Source organism: Coloeus monedula (genome assembly GCF_965178545.1).
Source record: "Coloeus monedula genome assembly, chromosome: 21".
Lineage (NCBI taxonomy): Eukaryota > Metazoa > Chordata > Aves > Passeriformes > Corvidae > Coloeus > Coloeus monedula.
Genome location: NC_138801.1, coordinates 881,084 through 908,930, shown reverse-complemented (window position 1 = coordinate 908,930; position 27,847 = coordinate 881,084). Strand labels below are relative to the sequence as shown.

At 43.6% G+C, this 27,847-nt stretch overlaps 1 protein-coding gene across 2 annotated transcripts; it reads left to right on the top strand.

Moving 5' to 3' along the window:
• Positions 1-204: 204 nt before the first annotated feature.
• GAPVD1 (GTPase activating protein and VPS9 domains 1) lies at positions 205-27,847 on the top strand. Of its 2 annotated transcripts, none has more exons than XM_082295009.1 (26): positions 205-378; positions 6,428-6,642; positions 6,988-7,831; positions 9,011-9,097; positions 10,233-10,367; positions 10,488-10,677; positions 12,481-12,641; positions 13,892-13,958; positions 14,774-14,899; positions 15,684-15,857; positions 16,158-16,298; positions 16,905-17,039; positions 17,609-17,728; positions 18,183-18,260; positions 18,386-18,759; positions 19,263-19,350; positions 19,727-19,807; positions 20,465-20,587; positions 21,082-21,211; positions 21,575-21,684; positions 22,304-22,463; positions 22,763-22,950; positions 23,627-23,840; positions 24,380-24,452; positions 25,291-25,488; positions 26,192-27,847. In XM_082295009.1, the coding sequence occupies exons 2-26, from the start codon at positions 6,458-6,460 to the stop codon at positions 26,330-26,332; spliced, it is 4,323 nt and encodes a 1,440-aa protein (XP_082151135.1). In that variant the 5' UTR covers positions 205-378; positions 6,428-6,457; the 3' UTR covers positions 26,333-27,847. The 2 variants fall into 2 exon arrangements, with proteins under 2 accessions (XP_082151135.1, XP_082151134.1); XM_082295008.1 differs by having other exon boundaries at positions 13,892-14,021.

The following is a 27,847-nucleotide window of genomic DNA, read 5'->3' as shown; positions in this document are numbered from 1 at the left end:
ACGCACAAGCCGGGGCCAGGCGGAGCGGGGGCTGACGGCGGAGCCAAGCTCCGAGAGCAGCCCCGGCTCTGTCCCCGCTCCGCCTCGCCCCGGCCCCGCTCCCGGTGCCGGCCCCGGGACTACAAGTCCCAGGAGCGCCGTCGCCGCCTGCGCAGTGCCGCGCCCGCCCGGGCCGCAGCGGGAGCCGCCGGGGCGCTGGCCGGGCAGGGACGCGCTCGTATCCCGCGACAGCGCTCTGCTTCCTCCCCCCGAGGAGGAGGAGGAGGGAGCGGTGGGAGGAGGAGGAGGAGGAAGGCCCGGGGCCTGACAAAACGCTTTGGTTCTTCCAGGGAAGAGAGAGGGAAGGCGGGCAGCCCAGGAGAGACGGAGCCGAGGAGGGTATGTCGGGTGGGTTTATCGCGATAGAGCGCCCGGGAGGCGGGGGGAGCGGTGTGGGGGCGGCGGGAGAAGTTGTTGGTGCGGTTTGCTCGGGGGTTTGTCTGTACCCTTCTCCCCCTGGCCAGCCCTGCCTGCCCGGCGGGGTCCGGGCACCGGCGGTCCCTTTGCGGAGGCATTGGGAGAATCGGAGCCCTTGGCAGCGGGGCCCGCGCGGCTCCGGGAGCCGCTCGCTGCCGTGTCTCCTTCATGGCTTTTGTGTTGTGCAGGTTTAAAACTTGAAACTTGACGAGTGTGGTGACTTCCCTTTTTGGTTACTCGCAGACCCCTAACGCTGGAGAACTCGGTCCGGGGAGTATCGGGCTTTTTTTCTTGCAAAGTCATGATACCGCGCTCCTGAGAGCTGTTGGGATGGAGCTCTCGGAGCGAGCATGTGACACTACACTTACTGATAGGTAAAGTGCTATTTTGGTGGACGATGCAGTTGACTCACAAGTAAGAAGATGCAATTTGAAGAGGATGGAGGGGAAATGGCACGGGCAGTATGTGAAATCTGAAATACTCTGTAAAAGCAGCAGGATGGTGGCTTCAGGAAATAGACTTTTTAACTGCTGCTGCCGAGTAGGGTTCCAAAATATTTAAGATGCTCCACACACGGGTTTTGACGTGAGATTTGTCAGGTCCTGGACAATATACTCTCCTCAGTAGCAGCTATCCTTCCTGGTGGATGGGAAGGGAGCTGCTCTCAGGAGAGCAGGCTGGGAACAGGTTGGTTTTGCCAGTTTGAGCGGCTTCAAGTTCTGCAGTTGTTATGACTAAAAGTTTATTAGTGTGACCCTTACCTAAAGAGAGCTCCACTTTCTAGCATCACAAGCAACTGGAATAGATTTTAGCCTGGTTATGTGCTTTTGTTGCTTTTATGCAACGTGGTAATGCCTAATAGATAATTTAGTAGCCAGCTGATCCTGTGCTTTACTGGTAAATTCTGTTATGGGCTACGAGAAACAAGATGCTCCTTGCACATGGATGGACAGTATGTCCAGGGCTAGCTGAGAGCAGCCTCTGGGCAGAAACAAATGTGAGGGATGAGTTTCTTATTAATGTCAATTAGACAGTGGAACTGCATTTTGTGTGTTTGAGTTGGTGGGTGTTGTGACGTGAGGGTTCAGCAGTGAGCCCTAGGTCATGGTGAACCGTCCTACTGAAAAAAGGGCTCTTTTAGCTCAGCTGTGGGAGACAGACAGTTAGCTTGTATAGAGAAATAAGGCTTGTGAGGTGCTACTATAATTACTAATGAGGAAAGAGGTACTTTATCGGGGCTGAATTAGCTTGGAAGCTATTCGGGCTTGCTTAGGAGTTATTTTTCAGCAGGACGGAGTGATTTTGCCTTGCCCTGCCCTGCTGACTTTAGATCTGCCCAAACTTGCTCTGGAAGTTGAGTCTTGTGTAGCGAGACTCAGGAGGAGCAACTAACCCTGAGCAGGAAACACAGGAGGAGGAAGGAGGATCTGGTGTACCAGCAGTATTGATCACTTTACTTAATCTCTATTCTGTCAACTGAATCACAGAAATACTCAGCAGAAATGTGACCCCTTCCTGTATATCACAGGACAAACACATGGACTTTGTGAGGTGGAGGTCGGCACCTGAAGATTCAATGTCGTGTTTTCCAGGACTTTTAAGAGTAGGAAGCAGTACTGTGTCCTGTGTTCATCAAAGGGTAGACTGCCTCAGGTTCTGAGCAAATGTGTGCTGCCAGCAGGGCAAGGCATCTTGGATGCTGTCAGGTCATGCAGTCTTTGTTGTTGATATGTGGAGCATCATGAAGGGAAATTCTTTGAGTTGTTGTGCTAAGCTGCTCTTACTGTGCTGCAGTTACTCATAGGTTCCTGAGTAGTCTTGAAATAACTGGCAGAAAATGGAAATGTTTTCATATCAACACGAAATTCCAGGATTGAAAAGTAATCTGCACATAGCACAATCTTAAATATCTGTTGTTCCTTCAGCCACAGCAGGCTGTTGGATATCTAAATACCATAAACTGACTCCTTCATACAGCTGTGTACAGATATCTGCTCTTCTAAGTGTGGTTCGTGGTAGTCATAAACGAGGTTGCTGGTTAATTACAGGCGCCTTTATGTTTATGAGCAGCTGATAAGGTAATCTGACAAACAAGGTTCTGGAATCAGCAGAGGCTCTGCTCCAGAGCTGTTCTGTGGCATGTCACCAAACACTGGCTGTGGCCAAGTGCTCCTGAAGCTTTGGCCCCGAGTGCTGGTCCAGAGTGAACGTGGTGGAGCCTGGTCAAAGGATGCAGCCGCTGTCTTTTCGTACTGTTGTGAAGGGAAGAGGTTTTGGGGAGGAGCAGTGTGTGTCAGGTAGGTGTGTTAGTGGTACAGTAGTTTCTTCTTTCAGAACAAGCTGTGTTGGTAATACCAGTGTCTGAGGACAGGAATAGCACATGCATCTTGCTCAACTGGGTTTTTTGGGTTTTCTTCCCTGAGCCTTGCTGAAGTACCTTGTGTGTTAAACTGCTGCTTTACATCTGTGGTGTTCTCAGGTGTCTGCCAGAGACCTCAGGTGAAGACAAAATTGTTTGTGCTCTTGCTTGCTGTGCGTGTGTGGCTTCAGAATAATTCATTCCAAAACTGGTGGAAGGCAGTGATGAGGTGTTCCTCTCCACAGAGCTGCATCTCAGCAACAATCCTGGCAGTCAAGCCACTTTGACTTTTATGGAGGTTACCAAGCTGGGGAAGCTGCTGATCCCGTTTTCCTGTACACAGGGTGAAAGCTGCTGTCATGCAGTTGTCTTCCTGTGGATTGACAGGAAAATCCTGTGGATTTTCACAGTTCTTGTCGAAGCAGTGGTACACAGTAACCTGCTGTGGCTCAGTTCTGAATCAATTCTCCTTTACTTTTGTTATTTCTGGCGTTCTGCAGCAGAGGCAGATAAGACACACACGTGGGTAGTGGCCAACTGATGGGATGTTATCAGGTAGTCACAGGACCAGTATATTTAGCAGCACAGATGCAGCTAAGGGTGCTCTTTGGAGCCTTGTTTTGGGCCTGGAGTTCACAGAGGCAATTAGTTTAAAAGGAAAAATCAGAATGCACAACAATTGGCAGCTTCCCACAGCTTCTCAGGGCCTCAGTGTCTGTGGAAGGGCTGAGATGCTCTTCATGAGGAGGTGCTCAAGTTGTTCCTGTGTTGGGTGGTCACTTCACTTTCCAAGTAGGGGTGAGGTTTATGCTGTCAGGTTTTTTTTCAGGTAGCAAATGGTACAGTGCAGGAGTCTGACCTCTTTTTGCTGGTCAGGTGGATTAATGCATTTGTAACAGGACTTTGGAATGTGTGAGAGTCTTATTTGCTTCCTGAGTATTAACTAATTTTGTGTATTTCTTTTTTTTTTCATTGTCCATAGTTCCAGAAAAGGTTACCAGCAATGTAACTGCTGTTTTGATGATCATACTTCACCTCAAAAGGTCTCTTGTTTCCAGAGCACCTTTGTCTCTTTTGCTGATGGGGCTTTTGGAGCTCACTCTGACCTGTGGGCAGAGGAGGAAGGAGCATCTTCCTCAGAGGCTTCTCAGGGAGCTTTGCCCGTCCCTGATGCTGAAAACATCTTCTCTAATAAAAAACCAGACAAAGACCCTGAGTGAAGCTGTGAGAGAAATCACTTCTAAGTGTAGGAGACACCTCGGGAGCTGTTTAATTGGCTTGTCTGCTCTTAAATGGGTTTGTAACCAGTGACACAAAAACAGAGACTTGTTTTGAAATTTGGCGAAGCAAAGGTATAGGAATGTAGGCAGAGGCAACAGGCTGTTCATAGGGGTACCCCATGTGGGTCCCCCCTTCCTTCCCAAAGTTGCTTAGAAGCTGGAGATCCACTTGGACTGACTTTCTGTCCAGGAAAGTGGAGAGTGTATTGACACCTGAAAGTGGAAAATGCCAACTAAAACTGTTCAGGTTTGATCAAGTATGAGCAGCTCTTGAGCACAGCCCTACAGTGGGAAGCTCTGAAAAGCCAGAAGGTAGCTCTGCAGGTCTTGTTTGTGTGTGTTTGTATGGATTCAACTTTTTTTTCCAGGCTGATAGCAGTAGCTCACAGCCTAAAAACTGGTTACTACAGTGTTTGCAGGCAGTAGCAAGTTTACTGCTGGTTTTTTTTTGCAAGCTCTTAAATTCTGAGACTAAAAATAAATTTGTTGCAAGAAGTTGTTATTTGTTTCACAAAGAACTTTGGCAGTAACAGCGATGTTTCTTCTTCTAATCATTTTTCTGAGACTGTCCTAGTTAAAAACATCTGAATTAGCACATCCTTCAAGTTCCTGTCATAATCTCATTTTTGGATGCATCAGCTGTAACCTCTGGTTAGGGTTGCTGAATTTGGTTTCGGGTCTTTTTGAGTTTAGGGGGTTTTTTTAAAGATCTTATACCCAGTTGTCTGTGTTTACTAGGAATGGCCTTTAAACCATCAGGTGTAATAAAATTGCATTTTTTTAAATGCATAAAGACTTGTGACAGCTTCTCTGTTCATGTCTGCCTGGCTCCTGGTTGTGAGGTCAAAACTATGGATGAAAGGATTTAATTACACCAGGAGCAGTGATGGTTGTCATTGCAGCTGGTTGTCAGGCTGCAAAAACCCAACAAATGGGAAACCTGTGCCTAATTAGGGAGCTAATCTGTATTCTTCAGTGAGAATCACCTCCTGCTCTGCTGAACGGTGAAACACAGATCTTTAAAACGCTAGCAGGGAAGAGCACTGGGCCAGCACATGGCATTCTAGCACATTATTTGTAGTTTCTCAAGCATGATCTAAATGGGGTTGTGAAGCAAGGCTTGTCCAGAGTCATTGCAGGTTGTGGGAAGTTTTTGACTGTAGCATGGCTTTGAAGGGTTCCTCACTAGAGCCCTCTGATGTATCTCCATTCCTGATACACGACAGGTATATTATGATCTGTTACAGATCACATCTGCATCAGACCCTTGTCCTTCCCAAATTAGCTGGTGTGGCTGTTAGTTCTGGTGGGGAAGACATAAAGCAGTTAACCATCAGTTCTGTGATCTTCATGCTTGTACCCCTTCCTTTGTCAGTATTAATGCAGCTGATGGGTTTTTTCTCTCCAAAAGAGTTAATTTTTAGATGGGTTTGCTCCTGGAATGTGTCTTGTCTGGTGCAGTACTCTGCTGAGATGTTTTCTAGTTGTGAAGTTAGAGCTGATGTTACGTTCATACAGAACAGTAGTTTGTGTAGATTTTAGCTCCTGATGTGCTATGAAAGCCTACGGTTGTTTCAGTTTTTCTCTCTATAAAACAACATTTTTGGATCATGGCCTAAAGAAATATTCTTCTGAATCGAAATATTTAAGGAATTTTTTCTGAATGAATTCTACTGTTGAGCAAATTCTCCAGATTTATTTCCAACTTCTGCCTTGTCTGGGTATTGGTACTCCTTGGTTTGTGGTTTGGTGTGTTTTTTCCTTAATTAGTAATATTGTTATTATTTATTTTTTTTTAGCAGAACAGAGCAGCATTGGGAGCTTGGTGCTTCTGGTGCATAGGTGAGAGAGGTAACAGGCCAGAGATTCTGACGCCCAGGGCCTGGGGTAGTGCTGGGTTATGTGGGTGGCCTTTAGGACGAAGGAGTAAATGCCTGTTCCCCAGACACTGAGTGGGAACGGGGCTGGTCTTCCTCTCCCTGAACTTGTGTCACCTGAGCTGTAGCAAGGGCCACATGCCCTGGGTAAAGGCCAGGTTCCCACCTCGTGTAGCCGAGGTGTGGTCAGGGGTTGTGCAGTGCTGTGCTCCTGTTCCTGCTCACCAGGGCGAGCTGAAAATAGCATTTGCTTCTCTGCCAGTGTCCCTGATGTGTGACGGAACAATGGAACTGGCGCTTGGGAAACTTTGCATCGTGGAGTGGAGGATTTGAGAGGAGGGGCACAGCAGCATTCGCTGCCTGGTGTGAGCCTGTGCCCCGCTGGTCACCTCGTGGCGCTGGCAGGACTTGTGCCCGCTCTGCTGGCACTGACCCTCTCCCCTCTGTGTGCTCAGGGGTGCTGTGCCGCCCGCTCGCTGCCCACCATGGTGAAGCTGGACATCCACACGCTGGCCCATCACCTGAAGCAGGAGCGGCTGTACGTGACCTCGGAGAAGCAGCTGATCCAGCGGCTCAACGCGGACGTGCTGAAGACGGCGGAGCGGCTCTACCGCACGGCCTGGATCTCCAAACAGCAGCGCATCAACCTCGACAGGCTCATCATAACCAGGTACTGGGGGAGCGGGCGCCACGCCTCGGGCAGGGATGGGTGATCCTCGGAACCTGGAGGCCTTTGCTGTACTAATCATAGAAATGGTGAGGTTGTAAAGCAAAGCTCAGCTAGGGAATCTTACACGCCTGGCTGTTTGGGCAACTTTTTTAAAATACCTGTGTGTGTTTTGCTTCTGTTCATGAGAACAAACTTTCCTGAATTAGCTATTACAAAGTATTTGCAATCTGGACAGACCTTTTTTCCCTCTGTGGCAGCCTGGTTAATAGATTGACCACGTGGCATCTCTTAGCAAGTTTGTTTACTTAAGAGTTACTTAAACTGTTTCAATGTTTTTCTTTAAAGTGCTGAAGCTTCTCCTGCTGAATGTTGCCAGCACGCAAAAATCTTGGAGGACACACAGTTTGTGGATGGATACAAGCAGTTGGGATTTCAGGAGACTGCTTATGGAGAATTCCTAAACAGACTGAGAGAGAACCCCAGGCTTATTGCATCCTGCCTGGTTGCTGGAGAGAAGCTCAACCAGGACAACACCCAGAGTGTCATTCACACAGTCTTTACCTCCATTTATGGCAACTGCATCATGCAGGAGGATGAGAGTTACCTCCTGCAGGTCCTCCGTTACCTGATCGAGTTTGAGCTCAAGGAAAGCGACAACCCCAGGCGGCTGCTGAGACGAGGCACCTGTGCCTTCAGCATCTTGTTCAAGCTTTTCTCTGAAGGACTCTTTTCTGCAAAACTTTTTCTTACTGCAACCTTACATGAGCCAATCATGCAGCTTCTGGTTGAAGATGAAGACCACCTGGAAACCGATGCAAACAAGTTAATTGAGAGATTCTCCCCAGTACAGCAGGAAAAGTTATTTGGAGAGAAAGGCACAGAAAAGTTCAAGCAGAGAGTCCAGGAGATGGTTGACTCCAACGAGGCCAAGCTGGTGACCTTGGTTAACAAATTCATTGGCTATCTCAAACAAAACACTTACTGTTTTCCTCACAGCTTGAGGTGGATTGTATCACAGATGTACAAAACGCTGTCGTGTGTGGACAGGCTGGAAGTTGGGGAGGTCAGAGCCATGTGCACAGATCTCCTTCTGGCCTGTTTCATCTGCCCTGCCATCGTCAACCCGGAGCAGTACGGGATCATTTCTGATGCTCCTATAAATGAGGTGGCAAGATTTAATCTGATGCAGGTATGATTCACAGTAAGGCAGTCTTAAAAATATACAAATGGCCTTTTTCTTCCCACTAGAACTGATGTTACTACAGTAAAAGTGAAATTATTCTCTCTCTGACTTATAAAATGAATGCTAATGAAATATTTGTGTTAATTGTTGCTGAAAAGGCAGGCTCCAAAGTTTATCTGTTTGCTTAAAATACTGACTTGAAAAAACTGACAGCATGTATTCCTGTGTCCCTTAGAAGAGTTGCAAATATCCTTTATGAAAGCTGTTATAAGGGATGGAAGCTAAGGCATAAGAGTGACTATAAGATGAATTCTGGAATGTATGTAAATGGATGTTGTTCTGTTCTTGCTAATGTTACATATTGTAACAGGTATTGCAAAAACCAATGAATTACTTTGCTGAAAACCCCTTGTTGTCTGGCAGTAATGCCCAATGCTCTGCTTGGAGCGTTCCCCAGCCTTCGTGACCAGCTTTTGTAGTTATGCAAATACTTGGACAGTTTAATGGTATTACATACAGGAGTCATCTGAAGGTGTTGAGCAACGCTTGTCTGACTGAGGATGTTCCTCCACATGAGGAACAAAACCTGCTTTTTACTGTCGTGTATAAAGTGGGCAGGGAGTGATTCTCACAGTGCAATCACGCTGGTGAGTTTTGCTCAGTGTTTTTCTAGAATCCAGCAGCAATCCTCTTCTGTGTCACTGCTCACGTGCTGCAGCAGAGCAGTTGGCAACTCTTTAAACTGAGGGTTGTTTTGCAGTTGGAGATGAATAAGGAATATGTGCTCTGAAATAAGGGTTAGCCTTCCTGCTATTTTTCCTTAGTAAAATATATGCAGCCTTTGAAAATCTCTAGGTTCAGATGACCTAGATTCAACTCTCGATTCTGACGTGTTGTAAAAACAAAACATGCTTTGTTCCTGGGAGGGGGAAGTATGGATGCTCACAGCCTACTGTGTGTGCACATTTTCTTGTTAAAGGCAATGACTGCTTCTTTTCTAAGCTTCTTGCATTTTTTCTGCCCTGAAAGCAAGCACAAGTCTCTGTCCACTCAATCAGAAGTATTCCTTGGAGTATTAAATAAAAAAGGATTTAGAATGGAGGAGGTTTTTTTGAATATTTTTTGTAATCAGGTCCATCATGTTGGTTTGAAAGGCTTATGCTTTGTACTTCTTTTTAATTTCAGGTTGGGAGACTTCTGCAGCAGCTGGCAATGACAGGCTCTGAGGAGGGAGATCCACGTACGAAGAGCAACCTCGCTAAGTTCGACAAAGTAAGAATCCAGACTGAAAAAATCCAAGACTTGGTGAATACATCATCATCCTTCTTCAGCCTCCTTTTTCAGACATTGCAAAGGATTTACTAAGTGTTTAATTTCCAAGTTACATGTAATGCAAAGCAGATTAAATCCTGCACAAAGCTAGGGAAAAAAATCTTGAGTACTAGGATTAAGGGTTGGGAATTCTTGCTTCTGCTCTGACCTAATAATTCTGAAAAGGAAATATTTTAAAAAATCAAAGGAAATGACATTTTCAACTGAGCACTGTAAGTGCTCAAGGCCAGGTTGGATGGGGCTTGGGATAACCTGGTCTAGTGGAAGGTGTCCCTGTCCATGACAGGGGGTTGGCACTGGATGGCATTTAAGGTTCTTCCAACCCAAACCAGTCTGCGATTCTGTGATTCCATGAAATTCTGAATTACTGTCTGTGGTTTTTCAACTGAACCTAACAAAACCCTTTGATCTGAAGACAACCTAAGTATAATGTCTGTTTTAACACCTAGTAATTTGTTAGTACAAGTAACTTCTCTTACTTTTTTGCATAGTTTTGCTTTTTTTATTCAGCTTTTCGTCTGTTAGTATTAATCATCCGTAGCCATAGAGCCGTTGTCTTTGTCGGAGCAACAGTGAAGCTGATGATCTTTGATATATTGTCAAGTGTTTAAAACCTGTTGGTATCCTCGGTAACCTTGTATCCTTCCAGGTGTTGGTAATTCTAGTTGTTACACAGTCACCACACAAAGCTACACATTTATTGTATAAGTAACATTTTCACTCAGATTAGAAAGTGCTCTTGTTGTTGCTTCCTTGTTTCACTTTTAGTCTGTGCTCAGCAGATTCCTCGGGAAGGGGCCGTTATTTTTTGTTATTTTTTGTTTAAAATTGTAAGAGCACACTTAAGTAAGTAACACTTTGGAATGCAGGAAAGGAACGAAGGAAATGATAAAAGTAACTGCACACTTTCCTTGCTTGCTCTTCAGTGACCTTAAAATATCTGCCATTTTATCCTAAGATTTTAGAAGTAGGAAGCAAAACGTACATTATTCTGTGAACTACTTGACTCCTGTCATAGGTTTCCTTCCAAGCCCTAGGGAATGGTCTCTCATTCACACTCTCTGCTGTCTCTCAGAGCTGTGTTGCTGCTTTTCTGGACGTGGTGATCGACGGGCGCGCAGTCGAGACTCCCCCGATGTCGGCCGTGAACCTGCTGGAGGGGCTGAGCCGCACCGTGGTGTACATGACCTACAGCCAGCTCACTGCCCTGGTAATGCCTCCTGCTCCTGGAAAGAGCCAGCATCAGCTTGTATCCATGTGGTCCCACCTTGGCAAAAGCAGGCTGGTCGTTTGCACTGCAGTTCTTACCAAAACTATTGTCAATGTTTAGGTTGGCTTCATGCGGAACGTCATGTCGAGCGATCAGCTTAAGGAAGATCGGATGGCTTTGGAAAACTTGCTGGCAAATTTACCCCAGAACAAGCCAGGGAAAAGCAGCAGCCTTGAAATGACTCCGTATAACACCCCCCAGCTTTCTCCTGCAACTACTCCAGCTAACAAAAAAAATCGGCTGCCCATAGGTAAGGAGAGCGAGCGGAGTTCCTGCATGATTTCTGACACCTTGGGCATTTCTGTGCCATTTTCAGTCATCTCTTGGGGTTACTCTTTACACCTTCACTTCCTACTTTTTCTGTGTAGATGGTGAAGAATTTTCTTTAGCATACAAGGTAACTTCCTTACTGTCTGATGCAAGTGTGGTGGATGACCTTCATCACTCCAGCTCAAACGGGAGATAATTGCTGGAGTGGTTGGTAGTCATAATGGTGGTGGTTGGCAGTGATAATAAAAGGAAGGTTTGAAGATGGGAAGCAGATCTAGGGGGAAAATTGCTTAGGAAAGTAGTAAGATGGAAGCAGAGGCATTTAAATAGTGGGATAGAATACGTTTAACATTTTTATTAGAGAACGGATGGACAGGAGGGTGAACAAGCAGGAGCAGGACTTTTAGAGTACGTGCTGAGAAGAGAAGCTTTCTCCTTTCTCCGTTCCTTGCCTGCTCTAATTCCAACTGTTAGTATTCTGGAATGCAATTTTAGGTTGGTTGGGTTTTGTTTTTCAAACAGGATTTCTGGATCTTGAACTTTTCCATATTAATAATACTTTCTTTTAAAATAGCAAGTGTGGTACGCTTCTTCAGTGTATATTTATGTGAATATGACCACATGGGATATTTTTGTTTCAGAGATTTGGTGTCAGTGTGTAAAAGGATGAAAATATACAGAGGCCGATAAGTGGCAAAAAACCCCCACAAAACCACCCCCAAAACAAACCTGTCCCATGTTGGTTTAACTCTGCTTTTCAATGGTTCTGGTCTTACACCTCTAAAGTAGGGGCACTTTACAGCATTTATTTTCTGGTATAAGATATCTTTTGCTCAAAGTTTTTGTTTCTTTTGTTCATTTTAATGCTTTCGAACTCCAGGACAGCAGTTGGCAGCGATCACTGCCTGGGATACCTCTGCTACCAATCTCTCAGCTCACATAACTCTAGTAACCCCTTTTGGTGGGTAATGCCCTCTTTCCATTCTTCTGTGAAACTTTGGCTCGTGTCACATAACTCAAGCATGTCTTTGGGTTACCCTGGCAATCAGTCCCCTTTGCAGATTTCTTGGGTGTATGAACTCATTTGGTGTACGTGTGGATTTTAAAAACCCCTCGTGTGCCTTTGTGTGACAATCAGAATTTGGCTGTGACTTCTGCACACTTGCCTTGTTTTCCCTGGGTCAAATAAAGAAATAATTGGTGTCATGGTGCCATTCTTAGAAACCTTAATTTCATGTGGGTGTTTTTCCTTCTGTGGAGCTGAACATGGGAATCTGAGGCCAGTTGAAAAGAGGATTTAAGAGTGGCAAAGTAATCAGAGTAAACCACTGATGTATTGTGTGTCTGGGTTTGAGACACTTGTTAGAATAAGATTTCCTACTTTTTAGGAGAAAAAACCTTTTAAACAAATTAATTAGAGTTTTAAACCACAGAAACCTAGACCTTTTTTAGTAACAAACTTAATTTTCTCATATAATGTATAAAAAGTCTTTTTGTGATTGGAATAGGCTGAATTGCTGTAGGCAAACAAGTCACAGTGTACCTTGTTTTTCTGCTTCTCAACTTTTATGTTGAATTTTTCCTTCTTCACAGGGCAGTGCTCAATTTTAAACACCAGTTCCATCTCTCAAAAGTTTAATAAGACTTTGATTTTGAAAATTTATTTAGTATGTGTTGCTAATTAAAACACTGCAGTTCTGTATTTCAGTTGCACTGTCTTTTTTTCCTCCTTAGACAAGGAGGAAGAGCTTTCTAATGTCCATATTTCAAAATATTCTCTTAGCCACTCGAAGCAGAAGTAGATCAAACATGCTAATGGACCAGCATGGAGACCATGAAGGATCCTCCCAGGAGACTATTCCAGAAGTTCAGCCAGAAGAAGTGCTGGTGATTTCTTTGGGGACAGGTCCACAGATTACTCCAGGAATGATGTCGGAAAATGAGGTATCCAGAAACATTTCAGATGTTTTGAACTGTGCAGCCTCTGTCTTCTCTCAGAGCAGAGCAGTGAGGTTGAAAAGCTAAGTTTTGGTAGTAAATCCAGAATGGGAATTAAAATCCTTACTCCATGTTACTGAACTTGGGGGTTGTAGCATTCAAATTTGCCTTTGTTAGGTGGGGTTTTTCCCTCACGTAAGAAGCTTAAGAGTGAACTTGGGCTATTGCTTCTGAGCCTGAAGAAACTGTGTCTCTGCACACCCTGTCCTTTGGATCCAGGAACACAGGTGAATGACAGAACTGGAGCACTGATCCTGATGCTTTTGGCAGCTTATGAAAGGCACAGGCCCAGGTTCTTGTGAGGGCAGAGCTGAGCTCACAGTGCCATCAGTGCCTGCAGACTGTTCCTAGGGCAGGGCTGGTGTTCCAGCCTTTTCTTTCTCCAGCCTGGTGGCTGGGATTATCTCCTTTGGCAGCCTCGTGCAGATCCTTTCCATATTGCACTGTTCTGTGGGGTGATGAGGGAGTGATGCCTTTTCCTGGTCTTAAAATCAAGAGGCGTACACGGTTAGAAGGGGAAAAGGGATTTTACCTTGGTATTTATTTTTAAGGATCCTTAGGTGTACACGTCCAGGTCATATGCATCAAGATGTACCCCACTGAGTCTTTCCCTGTCTCTATGTCTCTCTTCTTTCTTCCCGTGTCACCCCCAACATTGGGTATAACATTATAGGTGTTACTAATTAGCAGATCTATCAAAGATTCCCCAATGAGAGGTTTAAGTGAGCCCCCCCTCCCCAAGGAACCTTCCCCTGGATGGTTCTATCTTGGTTTACAGAATATGTTCTGGAGAGGACCTTGGGCTCTGGGGCACACTGATCTCTAGCTACGAAGCTTCTAAAATGTTTAGTCTCTTAGCTTAACAAACAAGTCCAAGAATGTAGGCAAAAAGCACTGGGAATACAGAAGCTGTACAAAGGTATAACAGGGGTATAAAAGAAAAGGCAGAAATCTTCATGGCATCAGGAGCTGTGGCTCTGTTGTTATCAGGACATGCCTGATGTCCACGGGGTGGTTCCTTGCATTCTCCCCAGGCTCTGACTTGGGAGGTTGCCGTCTTTTTTCAAACAGAATGTTAGAAATTTGGTTGTTCCATAAACAATTGAAAAACATGCCTCCAGTGTTTTATTTGCTATTTAATTATCTGAAAAATAGATTATTTTAATGAAGTCTTGTTTCTTTCTCCCACTCTCCAGGTGTTAAATATGCAGCTTGCAGATGGCGGGCAGGGAGATGTCCCCATTGACGAGAACAAACTCCATGGTAAACCTGATAAAACCTTGCGCTTTTCCCTCTGCAGTGATAATCTGGAAGGAATATCTGAAGGTGAAGGGCTGTTTAAGTCTTGAAGAAGTTTTGTTGCTCTTTGGTTTTTTTCACCCCTTAACTCTAAAAGGAAGGTGTGTTAAATACAGCATCTTGTCTTTGCTGTTTTGAAGGCTGTGCTATTTCACTCTGAGAGCCTGTCTTCTCTCTTAGTTGTTCAGAGAATAAAGCCTGGAGCTAAATTTTGACCTACAAAGGCATAACTGAGTCTGAGAACTAGGAAGAGAAAAACTAAGTGTGTTTAGAAAGAGAAAATAGAGGGTTTGTTTTTTTTTTTTGAAACTTAAGTGCAGTACTATCTAGTTATTAAGATAATCTAACTTAGCTCTAAATTTGGACTTCTCAGACTTATTTTTCATCATGTTTTAATGAGCTGTTACATATCTCAGAATAGTTTCTGCACAACTCCTTTATATGAACCTCTGACATAACAAAACACAGGTGTCTGTGGGATGGAAGAGGTTTGCATCTTCTGCATTATTTTGTTTAACTTCCATAACTTTGTTTTTGCTCTCTGTCTCCTCAAAATAAGAAAGCAAATTCATGTGCAAGTAAATAAACTAAAGGCAAAGACTTTATTGGCTTTTTAGTTACAGCTAAGTACAGTAGTGGTGAGAGTCAGTATTTTGTGTTGGAACCGCTACTTCATTTCTTGTAATTTTTCTCATGAGCTTTTGTGTCCTGCATTGTTAATGCTGTATATTTAGGAACTGTTATTCAAATTAGTTTTAAGGTAAAATCTGTTTTCCCAGGCCCTTCCAATCGCTCCAACTCTGTGTCATCTCTGGATCTGGAAGGGGAGTCGGTGTCGGAGCTCGGCGCGGGCCCCTCCGGGAGCAACGGCGTTGAGGCTCTGCAGCTGCTGGAGCACGAGCAAGGCAGGTGCCAGTTCTCTCTCACAAGTGCCTGAGGTGCTGTAGATGCTAAAGCCAAAGTATTGTGGAAAGAGGTTGCAAAATTGACTAATTCAGGGGAAAAAAAAGTAGAAATTTTCCTTGTGCAATCGCTCTTGTATTTATTTGTGGGTTTGGTTTGGGGTTTTCTTTCTCCCAAGAAATATTGTTTTTAGTCTGTTGTTAGGAAAAGGAAATTGCCTGGAATTTTGAGGCTTAATTCCTTTATAGGAAACTGCTTTTAAGGTTTTGCTTGATATCAAGCTTTTCCCTTCAGGAGCAGGGTGATCTGGATTGAAGTAGTCTGGAAGCATCTGGACAATTTTCTGTTTAATATCCGTTTGTCAAACACCGAACAGATTGCCCAGAGGTTGTGGTGTCTCCAGCCTGGAGATACTCAAAATATGACTCGATATGATCATGAGCAACTGCTGTCCCTGACCAGGGCAGGGGGTTTGGGCTGGAATGGTCTCTGGAGGCCTCAGCTTTTCTGTAATCAGTTGTTCCTCTACAGGAATTGTATCAGTGTCTTTGTAGCACTACATTTAATTTATTTTTTCGGTCAATTTAGTTGATAGGTCACCGTGTGAACTTCCAGATTTTTCTTCTTATGTCACAAATGTGTTCTTCCTTTAAACCACTGCCTTACCTGACAGAATAAGGGGGTTGTTTGCTTGGAATTTTTTTCCTAATGTACTCTTACAGGTTTTCAATCTGAAGTAATTGGAGAAGCCTTTCAGAAAATCGAGAACTGTTTATTTTTCCACAGCCACAACTCAGGATAATCTGGATGACAAGCTCCGTAAGTTTGAAATCCGTGACATGATGGGTTTGACCGATGACAGAGATATATCAGAAACTGTGAGCGAAACCTGGAGTACAGATGTCTTGGGGAGCGACTTCGACCCCAACATCGACGAGGACCGGCTGCAGGAAATCGCAGGTAACGCCTGTGCTCTGGGTAGGTCCTGTGCTGCTCTGGAACCGAGGCTGCAGAGCCTTCCTCCTCCTCCTCCTCCTCCTGCCTTCCTCAACAAGGGCATTTCCACGGATTCAACTGGAGATTTGCTGTAGGAGGACTTTTGTGTGCATGACCTGGACTGTTCTTAGTTACTCGTTTCTTTTCAACGTTGTGTTTCCTGATTGCTTTATTAAGGACACTTAAGATGTGTTCTTACTTTTCTCTCTAGAGCTGACTCCCCAGGCCCAGCTCTAGCCATACGCTCCGGCTTTACTTTTGCAGGTGCAGCTGCAGAGAACATGCTAGGCAGCTTGCTGTGTTTGCCAGGTTCAGGATCCGTGTTGCTTGATCCCTGCACAGGTTCAACCATATCAGAAACCACAAGTGAGGCGTGGAGTGTGGAAGTATTACCAAGTGATTCAGGTCAGAATCGGGCAGTTTTTGCTTATTTCTTTAGCATGATTCTAAGACTCTTCCAGAGGCATAGAATGCAAAACAACGGCCTCTTCCTCTTTCTTCAAGAAATTACTGTCCTAGGATTAAGTTAGTTTTTGTGAATACTTCCAGAATTAAAAGGACAAAATGTTCCTAGGCAGAAAGAAGATGGAAAGCCTTGGGAGAGACTTCTGTTACTTAAGAAATTCTTAAGCTCTGAAGGGGAAGAGAAGGGTTTGCAAAGCAAACTTCTGCTTGCTTTCCTTCCCTGTGGTGTTGAGTAGAAGCTATCCAGGACCACGGTTTACTTTGGTTAGTGAAGATGTGACTGTATCCTGTTGTCTAAGAAATACAACACTTAAAACAGTAAACACTCCTCAGCATGCCTGTGCAGACAGAGCATTGCTGTCTGTGCAGAGTCCTGCCTTCGGTACCAAAGGATATAAGAAAACTCTTGCTGAAGTGGTTGAGTTACCTTAAAACTTGATACACTAAATCAACACCCCCCCTTCCTTCTGCTTGTGAATGTTTAGGGAGCATGGCATTGAGTAATGATACTTTCTCTCTCTACTCTCCATTTTCTCCCTTTTGTAGAGGCTCCAGACTTAAAACAGGAGGAAAGACTCCAAGAACTGGAGAGCTGCTCTGGGCTGGGTAGCACGTCTGATGACACAGATGTGAGGGAGGTCAGCTCTCGGCCCAGCACTCCCGGCCTGAGTGTTGTATCAGGTGTGTGGAACTGTCTCTGAAAACGCTGCTCTATCACAGCACGGTCAGCACTCACTTTGCTGTACGTGCTTGATTTATACATCACTCATAAAATAACATCCTGCACTCATTCTGGAATTTTCAAAGCAGTGATTCTTTGTTCACCTCACAGAAGAAATTTAAAAGGCAGCAGAGAGGTGAATGCCCTGTGTTGCAATAGCAGTGGTTAGCAGAGGAGTGTTGCTTTGGAAGAAACTCCAAACTTTCTTGCATTTAGTTTTATTATCACAACTTGTTTTATTTAAGTAAATCATAGCTCTAGTTCTTAATTTTCTGCAAAGTATACAAGAGTGGAGTGTCTTTCTAATGCCCCTTGTCAGAGTGTATTCATGGCTATGATAACACTTTTGAAGATGTAGAGCAGAAATAAACTGTTATTTCAGCGGTATAGAAATTCGTGGTGTCTGTAGGTGCTACTGTGAGTTAGAACTTGATTATTCACTGTCCACCAAGCATTTTAACAGCCTCAGGATTTTTGCTTCCTTGCTCTCTGAAAGAGTATTACAGATGCTTCTTTTGTTATGTGTAAGGTATTAGTGCAACATCTGAAGATATTCCTAACAAGATTGAGGATCTCAGGTCTGAATGTAGCTCTGACTTTGGGGGAAAAGATTCTGTAACAAGTCCCGACATGGATGAAACAGCCCATGGTAAGTTAGTTAGCTGGAATCTCTGATAAACACAAGTGACATTTATGGAATCCATAAATTTTACAATTTCTCCCAATTTCAAAGTGCTGGTGACTAAGCTTAATATTTTCCTTATTTGCCAGTACTGTGTTTGTTTGACAAAGAGACTCCAGTCTACTGCTTTGCCGTACTAGAGCTTGAGTACTAGATCTAAGATTCCTAATTCGGTTTGATGACATTGACTGTCCTCTTGCATTTTGGAAGTGGGCTGCTCCTCAAGGATTCCCCACTTTTTGTGATGTAATTCTTTGATCATTTCAATGTACTACAGAGATCTTTCCATACAGGAATATCTTTACAAATACTTCGCAGTATAAGTTTTGTAAACTTTTGTTGCTGAGGCCTGTTTTTCCAGTGTCTCTCATGTTGGAGGCAGTTTTGGCATGGCACTAACTTTGTTCTCTCTGTATTTCAGGAGCCAGTCAGCTGACATCTCCCCCTTCTCAGACAGATTCTTTGCTTGCATTGTTTGACCCTCTGTCCTCAAATGAGGGTGAGTTATAAAGATTAAACTTTGTTTTAAAAATAGGCATTTTCGATGTTTCTATGTTAGTACCAGGTAATTTGGAATAATATTAAAAGAAATGTGTGTGACTTCTTTTCTGCTTGTGACCACAGGTGTGTCAGCTGTAGTAAGGCCTAAAGTGCACTATGCAAGACCCTCTCATCCACCTCCAGATCCACCCATCTTGGAAGGAGCCGTGGGAGGTAATGAGGCCCGACTGCCAAACTTTGGGTCTCATGCTTTAATTCCAACTGACCTGGAAGCCTTCAAGCAGAGACATTCGTACCCGGAGAGGCTGGTCCGCAGCAGGAGTTCAGACATCGTGTCCTCAGTGCGGAGGCCTATGAGTGATCCTGGGTGGAACAGACGGCCTGGGAATGAGGAGAGGGAGCTGCCCATGGCCTCCAGCAGTGCCGGGGCCGCGGTGCTGGCGGCCACCTCTCAGTCCTCATCGTCATCTCCCAGCAAGGACTCCTCCAGGGGAGAGGTGAGCCTCCTATTTATCATTGTAATTTTATCTCTCGTGCCCACTTTAACTATACTTGTAATGGCAGAAGGCTGGAATTAAATGTCTTTAGCCAAGGAATTACAACACATGTTTGTTACCCTTTAAACATTGGCCAGTAATGTTTTATAAGATAAAACAGATGTTCAGAGTGGCTTAAGTGGATCTGGCTTCTCTTGAATTTACTGGATGAGGTTTACTGGATTTGGTGGTACTTCAGAAACAGATTCATTGTTAAACTGCAGCAGCCTGAGAATTAATTTTCTTTAAAAAAGAAGTAAGTGAAATCTAAGATTCTTTATGACTATGGGTTTGCTTTTGCAGGGTATCCTCTTTAGAAGAGATATTTCTGACTTAATCTGCTCTCTGTGCTCTGCTGTAGTTCTGTTTTTACAGTCAGTGTAGCAAAAGCTGATGTGAAGGAGAAATTTTCTCTTTACACTTGATTTGGTAAATGCTCAGATGTAGACTCTGCCCTTCCGCAGATTGAGGAACGGAAAGACAGTGATGATGAGAAGTCTGACAGGAACAAGCCCTGGTGGAGAAAACGTTTTGTGTCTGCCATGCCCAAAGGTAGGATCATGTTTGTCTGGGTTTGGTACTTCAGTCAGAGTTCACACTACCTTTATTATATCTTTAGTCACTTTTATGGTTAAAGTATAAATAAATATGTAAATAGAAACGGGAAGCTACCTGGCTCCCATGGCTAGTACTTCCCTAGAGTGTGCTGTACCTCAAAGGCAAAACTGTTCTGCCTGACCTCATGTCTGTTAAAGGTGGAGCTGGCTATAGGTGATGACAGTACAGTTCTGCTCTACCCCATGGATAAGCTTATGCTTTTATGGAAGTTGATCTGATGAAAATTTTCTGCATTAGCCACTTCCTTAAAGTTTCTGCTATTTGGCCATTATCTCAGAGTAGTCTTTGATGAGGTTCCTTGCATTTTCAGCTCCAATTCCATTTAGGAAGAAAGAAAAACAAGAAAAAGACAAAGATGACATGGTGCCTGACAGATATGCAACACTTCAAGGTATGTGAGTAACATCATCCCAGTAATTTTCTCTCAGAACATGCCTCCTGGAGTTCCAGAGTGCTCACCAGGTAGCTATTGACAGACAGGTATGTGCTGTTGTAGTTCATGTTCAGAACTGACATTTTGAATAAGAAAATAGATAGGATTTCCTGACTTGAAGGCTGTTTTTAAGTTGTCACTTGTCTGTCTGTGCATGTAGTGGAATCTCAGCTCAAGTCCTCACTTCCCCCCCCCTCATTATAGAGCTCCTGTCCTTGTCACAGCTGAGCTGTAAGGATAGCTGTACACACAGTCCTGTAATAGTTACTTCAGTGTTAAATTAAACATGGTTTGAACCTGGGTGTTTTGTTTTCTGTTTGCCTGATCCTTTCTAGAAGTCTTCAAATATCCAAGAACCATTTGTGTATGCAGTATAAATGTGCTGAGGATCTGCTCAGGATCTGACTTCATTTGTTCACTTTGATTGTACTGTTTGTCTTCTGGTTTGCTTCAGACTTTATTAATACATTTGAATTTGGGCTACGTGGGACGCAAGCATCTCTTTCTTTGATCTGGCTAAAAACAGAGTCCAAATGTGTAGGCTTAAGTTTTTGTATTTGCTTTCAGTTGACCCAACACCAGGGTAACTCCTGCTGGTTTTTGTGGTCCTTTCAGATGATCCCAGCCCAAGGCTCAGTGCACAGGCACAAGCTGCTGAGGACATTCTGGACAAATACAGGAATGCAATCAAGAGAACAAGTCCTAGTGAAGGAGCCATAGTGAACTACGACAGTGCAGGTGAGAACCTGGCTTTTGTAATCACCACCAACATAGTTTCTCCTCCTTAAAGATAAAAACACTTCAGTATTCTAGACCAATGTTGGTATTAGCAGCTGAACAGTGTGACCTCTGAACAAGGAATGTTTTTGTCAAATAATCTGTGGGACAGTCCCTCAAAGGCTGGGAATTAAATCAGTATTCCCAAGGACAGCTCTTTCATATTGCCATTGAGGGGGCTGGTTGTTGATAGCACATCTCCTCCTACCAGTTTTTTGATTTGTTTTGTTTTAAATGGCACTGAAGAAGTGTATTGCCCTCCAAAGCTTTTGGAGTTTCTTCTTAGGAGCTTCCAGGTTGTATGTTTTAATACTCTTTTTTTCATATATCCAGAACAAGCTGGTTTATTTGCTGTCTCCATTCTCTCCCTGACCTTAGAATAACGAGCAGAAAATTAGTCTGGTTCCTTCTTTTGACTCCTCTCTTCAGGTGTAATGTGTTTTTCATTTCCACAGAGGCAATTGGGGATGGTGAGAGCATGCATGACTCCCCACGGGATGAGGCTTTGCAGAACATGTCTGCAGATGACCTCCCAGACTCTGCAAGTCAAGTAGCACAGCCACAAAGTTCTGCTTTCTCCTATAGGTAAATATATTTGCAGGTTTTGTCTTACCCACAAAGTAGGATTAAGAACTGAAGCTGTGTGATTGGTTCCCACAAGAATCTTTTTTGTGCTTTTAGTTTTAAGCATCTCAAACTGTCGTATTTCCACTGATGAAGAGGGATTTTATAACCTGAGAGGACAAAGCAGTTCAGTGTTTAGGAAAATCCCTTTGAAAATGGTGCTGGATCAAAAGAACTGATATTCTAAAGTCTTGACAATGTTGTATAATAAAATGATGTTAAATAACTTCTAGGCAGTATTAAATAAAAAAGAGAGTAGAGACTTCTTATTGAAGAAGCAGACCTCTCATCAACTGTGTTAAGAAAATATTTTTCCTCTTTAAGGGATGCAAAGAAGAAATTGAGATTGGCTCTTTGTTCAGCAGATTCTGTTGCCCTCCCGATGCTGACACATTCAACAAGGAATGGTCTCCCAGACCACACAGACCCCGAAGGTAAAGGCTTTGCACTGTCTGTGTGTCTCTCCTTGTCCCCGTGCAATGGCACTTGTACTGCACCATTTATGGTCCCTCCTCTGCCACAGATATTGAGGGCACAGGCTGCCTTTTGCCCCCAGAATGTTTTCATTCTTACTCCACAGACAAACCTGCTATCTCAACCTGGTCTAAGATTTTTTTGTCATGAAATATCACAGATACAGTGTGGGTAGAGCCTGAAGCTATAGAATAGACTCTCAAAATACATGTGCTTTTGGGAGTTGTGCTACTTGAATGATTTACTGGGTCTTTATGTTGACTTAGTATAAATGTGTTGTGTTGTGTCCCTTCATTCACTCTAGGTTTATTTGCAGACGGGTGAATCTGTCACCTTATCTGGTCCTCTTCACATTTCAGAATGGTTCTAAATGCTAGATACGATAGTGATGTGGAAGCTTATCCTCTGATACCTGGAAAATTCAAAAAGGCTTATTAAATTGTTCTGAAATAACATTTATTGCCTAATGTACAGAAGTTTTATTTTAATCAATCAATGTGTTTCCCATATTCAAAAATACTTTATTTTCATCGTGCCTACATTTCTTTTCCTTAATATTTTTCCTTTGTTCTTTATTAGATAATGAAATTGTGTGCTTCTTGAAAGTTCAGCTGGCTGAAGCCATCAACCTGCAGGACAAGAACCTGATGGCGCAGCTGCAGGAGACGATGCGCTGCGTGAGCCGCTTCGACAACCGGACCTGCCGGAAGCTGCTGGCGTCCATTGCAGAGGACTACAGGTAGCTTGTCCAGTGTCTCGTTAGCAATGGGTTCCCAAGTTCATATATTTATTCTCTAGCAGATTAGGAAGATCCCTTTTGTTTTAAATTGTACTTAACCAAATCAGGTTACTGCATCTCTGCTTCCCCACAAAACAATGCAATTGTTTCACCCATGTGAGGCAAACTTCCGAATTCAGGCATTGTTTTGTTTCAAAAGCAACAAGTTGAAGAATCCTTTGCAGTATGACTCAGCAGTCTGTAAAGCTATTAGCCTCTGTTGTTATTAACAACCTGATGTAGAACCCTCTTTGCTTTAGGAAAAGAGCTCCATATATCGCGTATTTAACTCGCTGTCGCCAAGGCCTGCAGACCACACAGGCGCACCTGGAGAGGCTGTTACAGAGAGTCCTGCGAGATAAAGAAGTGGCCAACAGATACTTCACTACAGTGTGTGTGAGGTTACTGCTGGAGAGCAAGGAAAAGAAAATAAGGGAGTTCATTCAAGGTAAGATTAGTGCAGACCAAAGTGTTTATATTCCTTTACTCCATATTTAGATGCTGACTTGGGTTAATGTTTTAAAGTATGTCTTTTGATCTGAGTAGTAGATTCCTAAAATGATTTTAATTTTAGATGGTGAATTAATGGCTAAAGAGACAGATTACTGTGACTTTACAGTATGTTGTGGCAGCTAAGCCATGGCAATTGTCTGCATTTTTCATGGGCTGAGAGAATGAAGGTAATTTGACCTTACTTGGCCAAAGAAATTCTGCTAAATCACATTATCTGCCCCATGGCAGAAGCATGAATACTATTAATGATTTTTTTTATCTACTGATACATGATAAACTAAGTTGCAGCGTTCAGTTCTTAGTCTAGAACCTATGGTTGCACCTTAGAAGATATGGGGGATAGTAGTAGTGTGAATCAAGTGACTCAAAGATTCAAAAATATCACAGCATAAGAGATAGTGGCACCAAGAAACTCAAAACAGCCACTTATACCAAACTGGTTCTGTGTTCTCTATGCACATACGTGACTAAATGAAGCACCTAAGGAATTTGGAGTCAATTCTTGCTCCTGGAGCATATAGTGCTGCATTTTAAATGTGCCTGAAAAACCTATCAGAAATAATATTTTTTTTACTTAAGTGAAAGTTTTCTCTCTTCCTCCTTTTTATCAGATTTCCAGAAACTCACAGCAGCAGATGATAAAACAGCCCAAGTAGAGGACTTTCTCCAGTTCCTGTACGGGGCTATGGCTCAGGATGCCATATGGCAGAACGCCAGCGAGGAGCAGCTCCAGGATGCACAATTAGCCATAGAGCGCAGTGTGATGAATCGCATTTTCAAACTCGCCTTCTACCCTAATCAGGATGGAGATATTTTGCGTGACCAGTGAGTTAATGGAATTCGAAGGATTTGTTTTCTCTTTTGCAGTTGGTGCAGTGGAAGCTGTGCAGCCCTCCTGTGAGGGCTTGTCTGAGTCAGCCACACAAACTCATGTTTTTGTTCAGAACATTTTGTAAAAGAACAAGGAAGGGCTTTAGCATCATGTGCAAATGTGTTTGCAACAAACTGCTAGAGCAGAATAAAGTTGTAAAATTTGGGATGCAGACTGTCAGGTCTGCAAGTGTGTGTGCTGAGAGAATGATCAAAACCTGTTTCAGGACTGGACCTTGTCCATTTTCTGGTTTGACTCAGTATTTTCCATGGATTTGGGGTTTCTGTGGTTTAGAACAGATGCTGTTGGGATGCTCTAGAGGATGCGTGGTTGTTCTTGGCTGTACAGAACAATCCTCTGCATCTTCACTGACCTGGTGTCCATCAGCTGTAGGGCCACATTCCTGAAGATCTTTCTGGTCCTATCAAACATAAAACAGGTGGGAATTCCCAGCTGGCTGGCTGCTGCTTACTTTTATTTTTTGTGTTTTCAGGGTCCTTCACGAGCACATACAGAGGTTATCCAAAGTAGTGACTGCAAACCACAAGGCACTTCAGATACCTGAGGTAACAACTCCTTTCCTTTGCTTCTGTATGTGTGTTGGGGTTTGGACTGGGACTGTGATGGGGATTGTTCTGTTTGACACTTAGAAGGGTTGCTTTGCTGTCTGTGACAGCTGAAGTATCCTGCAGGAAAAATACACTGTACCCATGTGTCTTCCATTTACCCAGCACTTTCATTTTTCTCCTGGCTATTAGGGTAACAAAAAGCAGGTTGGTGGGCTCAGGGGGTCTGTCAGGGGCTGCATGTCTGCGGCTGCCTAGTTCTCAGTTCACATGTGAAGTGTGAGTGTTCACAAAGCTGCTGGTGAGGAAGAGAGCACCTATGGCTCTGCCTTCATCTGGAACAGGGTTCTGAGCAAGTCATGAAGAAGAACAAGCTAATTTTGTGAGTTGCCCACAGAGTACTGGCTCCTTACAGTGTTTTTACAACCCATGAGGAAGCCACCTTCACTGTGAGTGTAACGTAGCCATCTCCAAATTGCAGACTCAGAGTGCGTTGGGTGGGAAAGGCCCCTAAAGCTCACCTTGTCCCACCCCCTGCCATGGGCAGAGACACCTTCCACAGACCAGGGTGCTCAGGGCTCCATCCATCCTCGTCTTGGACACTTCCAGAGGTGGGGCAGCCACAGCTTCTCCGGGCACTCTGTGCCAGGGCCTTGCCCCCCTCACAGGGAAGAATTTCTTCCATATATATAACTTAAATCTCCCTTCTTTCAGTTTGAATTCATCTTGCCTTAAAGCTTCCCATTTCTCCAGAGCCTGTGAGCCTCTGGTACTGCAGCTCCTCTGTGGTGCACAGCAGTAGCTTGGCCAAATGAGGACTGGGTTGGTTTCTCCCCAGGTGTATCTCCGGGAGGCACCGTGGCCATCGGCGCAGTCCGAGATCCGCACAATAAGCGCCTACAAAACCCCCCGGGACAAGGTGCAGTGTATCCTGAGGATGTGCTCCACCATCATGAACCTGCTCAGTCTGGCCAACGAGGATTCGGTACCTGGGGCAGATGATTTTGTTCCTGTTCTGGTCTTTGTCCTCATTAAGGTGAGTTCTTTTGCAGAGATCACAAACCCCAGTTAATTCTTGTAATAAACAAACAAATTTAGGAGGAGAAATAATGCCTGTGGGTCATGGGAAGCTGTCCAGGCCCAAACCCAGGTCTGATTCAGTGAGATTTGAATGGGAATGTCAGAAATGTGGTCACAGTTACGGTTTTTGAATCCAAGCAAACTTTGCATTTGGAACCAAGGAAACTGGGGTGCAGATGTTGTGTGTGGAGTAGAGTTTGTTTGAGGCATGTCCACCAACATCTGTCATCTGTGCCTGCTTCATGCTGTCCTCTCAGGACCAAGATCCACACCAGGACTGACTTGGGTTGTGTTGCTGGTCTTTTTTGGCATGAGTGGAGAATGGTCTGACGTGTAAGATGCTGAAACAACAGGTTTTACGTGTGTTGAGGTCCTGATGACCTTCACAGTTTCTGCCAGCATTCCCCTTCTTTCTCTTTGCCTGCTAGTCATTTTTCCTTGTTGGAAAAGTGTTCCTTTCATCAAACCTGATGCCTCCTGAGTGTGTGAAGTGGGGCTGGTGAGGATAAACAGTCCCTACCCTGCAGGTAGGTTACATACTCTGTAGGATGAGGATCACTGCACAAAGGGAATTGTGTTTCTGTTCTGTATCTTGCGGTGTTTGTTGATGTTGAGCTTTGCAAACAAGCTGTGAGTATCTCTCTCTTGTCCACCCCCAGGCAAACCCCCCTTGCCTGCTGTCCACTGTGCAGTACATCAGCAGTTTCTATGCCAACTGCTTGTCCGGAGAGGAGTCGTACTGGTGGATGCAGTTCACGGCAGCCGTGGAATTCATCAAAACTATCGATGACCGCAAGTAGCTCGCACAGCACAGGCACGGGCAGACTGTGAGCAGGAGAGGAGTTTCTAAGAATGTACAACAGCTGCAAAAGCTGAAGAAAAGACTTTCCTTGTAAAATACTGTACAGAATTGAGGCATTTTAAAACACACCTTTACTAATCTAATTAATTTAACAGTTTTCCTCTTCTCTTTGGGTTGCGTTTTTCTCCCCTCTAGATACTGGCACTGCAAAAGGGACCACAGTTTTCAGGTATTTTGGAATCTCAAAACATTCAGAAAATTTTTCATGCTTTCTCCACCACTCCTCTTCCTGAATTATTATTCACATGAATAATTCACTTCATTTAATTTCTAACAGAAAACTGAAAAAAGAGGAATCAGGGCAGCCACGTAGTAAACTTTCTAGTTGAATACACCTTTTATTAAGAAAACACCAGCCACACTGAAAGTTATCGGTTACATTTCACCTAAATTTAAAATCTGAGAGGACAGTGTAAATATTATATAATTATATTTAATGCATTGCAAGTATCTTTGGACTTACTATCCTTTGAATAAACAAGCAAAAGCCTCTCTGACCTCTAACAGGTTGTGACGTACCATGTTTTGGTGACAAAAGGACTTCCTTAAAAGGCTAAGATTTAAAAAGGGCAAACGGAACTATTTATTAAGATGTAATTAAGATTACTGAAATTTCTAAAACTGGAATTTATAATAGGGCTTATTAGCTAGCTGAACACTTCTTGGCTAGGGCATTAGGGTGTTACAGAGGTTTGGATATATAGAGGAGAGGGACTGTAAGTTACAATAGAGAAGTCTAATATAAAAAGGAGAAATAAAATACCTTACTGTAATATTTTTTCTGAGCTATTGTGTATACTGTACAAACCCCAAACAGAGATCCTTAACAGAACCTTGGGCTGTAATATATATTTTGATTAGTGACATTAAATACATATGCCAGGGGGTTCAGTGAATGTTTTTACTAAATGTTCTTCGTGTTGTCTGCTATGCAGCAGTGCAAGTTTTACTGTTCATAAAAAATATTTTAAAATAATATAACACTGTTCTTTATGAAACATATCATGACATCAGTTCAGGGTGTTTTATAGATTTCTCACCCCTCCTTCCCCTTAAACTGACAGTTACCAATTTAAAGAGGTTTTTATGCACAACACCACATGGGTTTTTCATGAGTGAAGTGGTCTGGGGCATGGCCAGTGGGTGTTGGCTGTATATAAGCACTTGCTGCTCTTTTTCAGCTTGAATACAGTGAAAAAGGACAGTGAGCATTGAACTTTTTCATGTCAGTATTATTTCTTGCTCTTTCCAGAGTGTTCATTGCACTTCTGACAGAGGGATGTGGTAAGACTTGGTGTCTGTGAGTGGTAAAGAAAACAAAATCTTTCTCACATTCTTTTCAAAGAACGATTGGTTCATTTTGTGTGTGTGCATTTTGATGATTAAAACCTGTAAACAACTAGTACTTGGGAAAATCATGTGGTTAATTGGAATTAGAGCAATTTATGTAAAA